At 38.5% G+C, this 4,054-nt stretch overlaps 1 protein-coding gene across 1 annotated transcript in view; it reads left to right on the forward strand.

Annotated features, from left to right (window-relative positions):
• The window catches only part of LOC107742525 (adhesion G protein-coupled receptor L1-like), an 11,495-nt gene that overhangs the window by 4,692 nt on the left and 2,749 nt on the right, over positions 1–4,054 (forward strand). Inside the window, exon 2 of the mRNA XM_016555528.1 lies at positions 3,506–3,639. Within this exon, the coding sequence (XP_016411014.1) occupies positions 3,570–3,639 (70 nt within the window). The 5' untranslated portion in view covers positions 3,506–3,569. The remainder of the gene's footprint in view (positions 1–3,505; positions 3,640–4,054) is intronic.

Consider the following 4,054-nt stretch of genomic DNA (forward strand, 5'->3'; position numbering starts at 1 on the left):
GTGTGTGTGTGATCATGAGGGACACAGCGAGACAGATGCAGGAGAAACAGTGACTCATGAGCTCTGATGAACAGAAGGAGTTTTAAAGTTAAAGTGTTCACACTTTCACTAATGTGTCACAGGTGTCAGTGATGTATATGTCATGTGATTAATACTGAGTACCTTTGACAAGAAAATACACTTTCAGTCTTCGTACCTCAAAAATGTCATGTTTAATTGAATGTGTTACTTGACATGTCTTTGTAATTATTTGTGAAATTTACTTGCGGTTTCTGAGTGAAAACCATTTTGAGGTCAATCCTACACCATATTTTTTATCAGTGCACCTGTCGGACCATAAAGCATGTGAAGATGGCTAGTTATTGTTGTATGCAGTAATTCTGTGCTTCAGCACACAGTCTGATGACTGGCTGATCTTCAGCTGTCGGTCCGTGTTTTGGCCGCTTCAGTTCATTCTGTGACAGAGAATAACTCTGTGTTCGAGGGTGTTGATGGCATCTGAAGTGTGTTTCTTGTGTCTGTACAGGGCTGTGTGTGTGTGTGTGTGTGTGTGGTTTCACCTTTATTTAGTCCGTATTATGTTTCTGATTTCCATAAGGCGGTGGGGATCTAAATGTGTGTCCTCTTCATTTGGTTAGAATCAGTCGATATGAACGTGTGTGTGTTTGTAGCTATACTTAACCATATTTAAGGGACAGATTTGTAACAGATGTGAGCTAAATCTGACAAAACCTCATTTTGAGGATGCCCTCATTTGTAATAACAGTATAAAAATAACATGCAGAAAGTTTTCTGTTAGTGTTTGTTTAGGTTAGGTTATGGTATTTAAAACTAGCTGTATATAAAAACAGTGGAAGTCTATGCAATGACTTCATTTAGATAGATGAGTAAACGTGTGTGTGTGTGTGTGTGTGTGTGTGAGTCCAGTGTTACTGCTTACACCATTTTTAGGTTTGTTTTTTAACAAAAAACTTTGTCATTTATATTAATTTCGGTCCATTTTACACTCATTTAAGTGGCATATAATTTCTGTTGGCAAAAATACAATTTTAGTTGATAAAAATATGTTAATATTAGAAAATTTTCGAAATGTTAACAGATCAAACTTAAAGAACGTTTTCTTATGTATAAACATTGATTGCTCATAAAAATTATTTATGAATGTATAAACATTAATTACTTGTAAAACATAAATAAAAAAATTATTAATTGTTTACATTTATAAATTATATGAGAGTTATCAACATAAAATATAACTTGAAAAAGCTGATAATAAGAGCATGTAAACTGAATTATTATCTGTTGTTTAGAGGCTAATGTGATTTCTTCATAATGAGCAGACTCATTTTGCATTATAGCAATATGTGGCGTATTTACAACACAGTTCTGATAGTATTGACTGTGCATTCACTTCAGTTTTTGCAAATATAATTAGTAATATTACATTTATCTTGTGGATACGTGGATATTAATGTAGATACGGATCAAAAATTAATATAGGATGCATTTAACATACTTGTTGAATTACTTGCATGAAAATTTTTACATTTTACTTCTAAAATCATTGGTAATATATTGTCTTGCATTGCTAATTTAATATATATATATTGATCAGGAGTCTAATGTGAAGCAGAGCCTCTTATTATATGGCTGCTTACCTAATTAATAAATGGACATGTAATATTGAAATGAGTCTAAATGATTTTATTATGTGAGAAGAAAGAGAGTGTGGAGCGATACAAGAGACATGAAACTAGCGCAGCGATGGAGGAAATCCAGTGTTCAAGTGTAGCATAAAGTACAGCTGTGTACCATCACAGACCGCAGTGATTGACCAATCACAATCCAGCATTTATAACGTCTGTTATATTTCCATCAGCGATTGGAGTGTTTTTCTGCTGTAGGCCGCGCTGAAGCCTGAGGCTGGATTTTAGCTCTGGTCCTGGTGCGAGTCGCTGCGCCTGGGGAAACGCTCGTGATAAATCGTCTGATTCCGTCTCCTGGGATCGGGAGTATTTTTGAAGCACCATCAATAGAGACGGAGCCCGCAGGGGTTTCACAGCACTGCTAACTGTGAAAAAGAAATGAGTCATAGATCATAGCAGGAAAAACCAGGCTGGACGCACAGAACAGAGAGAGAGAAGCACAAATGAGCGAGAGATGCGAGTCTCCTCTGCCACCACCGCAGCGTTGCCATGGCGACTGTACGTCGAGAGACGGCCGCCGACCAATCAATGTGTGTGCGAGTCTGTCTGAAGGGATCTTGAATTACTGATCCTTAAAAAATGATTTTTCCAGCGCACTCGCACACAGTCGTAATATTCATGCTCACACTGGACTGATTCAGTGAACTGCTGATCACTCAGTCAGATACCAGACTGTGCTTTAGCTCAGCTTATATATACTTATTTGCTTATTATGTTATATATAAGATTAGGATGAGTTTGTGTCTTCATCAGATTTGGAGAAACGTGTCACTGCATCAGTGTCTCAGCAATGGATGCTCTGCAGTGAATGGGTGCCGTCAGAATGAGAGTCCAAACAGCTGATAAAAACATCACAATAATCCACATGTAACTCTTCCTCCAGTGAAAAAGTGCATCTCCTGTTGTCTCTCACATCAAAATCCAGCCACATATGTGTTTAGAGCTGTTTAAACGCTGCTTGATCTGTGCAGATTTCTCTCCTGAGGAAGCATTATTAACACAAACTCATCCTAATCTTGGATGGCCTGCAAATTGTCATTTTTGGGTGAACTATTCCTTTAAACTAGAAAGATACTTAAACGTTGTGTTTGATTCGTTTGGCAGCAAATAACAAGATCCATGGATACTATACTATATTTTTTGTGATCTCAGGATTATATTTTCTAGATATATCCACCCATAAGTTTATATGATAGTGTGAATCTATTTCAGTTGACTGAGGCTGCGGGTTTGAGCTCAAACCTCACATGAACGCAGTATCGAGCCGCTCAGTTGCTCTTTCATCTGACGCTGTGATCATTCGCGTCGGCAGCGGCTGGAGAGCAGCCCCCGCTATGACAGTATTGCAGCCTGATGATCAATAGATACGTCAATGCGCTGACCTTCTTCACTGCAATTAAAACACATTATCCTCTTGTGTGAATGTAAATGATGAACTACATATGATTTGAATGATATGAAAATAAGAGATTTTGATGAGCGTGTCACAAATCTGATTTAAGAGCATGAACCAATCAGCTTAGATACAGCAGTCGGGAAGTTATTTCAATATATTTTTCAACAAAAAATACATGTAAAATAACACAAAACATATGCTAATTTTAATTAAAGTCATTTTATTTCAGACAGACTGGAGTTTTAGTGTCGAGTATTTGAGTTTGGCTGTAAGAAACTGTCTTTTTGTTGTGACCTTAGAGTAACCCAGTGCTGAAGCTGTACTCTTATGTGGATCTTCAGAGCTGAGAGTTACTCTGTAATGCAGTCAGACTGAATGGGGTCGGCCGTCTGTCTCTCTGCAGGTTCAGCTGACGTTACAGGAGACTGTCCCGCCCCTTTCACCTTGTCCGTTCCTCTGTCCTTACTATGGCGCTGTCACTCTGGATACTGTGGATGAGTCCTGTTTTGCTTAGCAACATCGCTCCCTCCGAACAAGGTGAGTTCTGCACCCTAAAACACCTGGTCTAGTCTCCGCCCCCTCAGACCTGGGAGCGATTCTATTGGCTGAAAGAACCATTGATGTGTTTTATTCAGAGCCTAATTAAAAATCCTTCAATATCATATCACTATTTTAAATTGTGAATACCTCAGTCATTCAAGAACTCAACTTCAGATAGATAGATAGATATATAGATAGACAGACACACAGACAGACAGACAGATAGACACAGACAGATAGATAGACAGACACACACACAGACAGACAGACAGATAGACACAGACAGATAGATAGACAGACACACACACAGACAGACAGACAGATAGACACAGACAGATAGATAGACAGACAGACAGACACACACACACACACACACACACACACACACACACACACACAGACAGACAGACAG

The sequence above is a fragment of the Sinocyclocheilus rhinocerous genome, unplaced genomic scaffold, assembly GCF_001515625.1.
Source record: "Sinocyclocheilus rhinocerous isolate Xijiao unplaced genomic scaffold, SAMN03320098_v1.1 scaffold1639, whole genome shotgun sequence".
In the NCBI taxonomy this organism is placed as follows: domain Eukaryota; kingdom Metazoa; phylum Chordata; class Actinopteri; order Cypriniformes; family Cyprinidae; genus Sinocyclocheilus; species Sinocyclocheilus rhinocerous.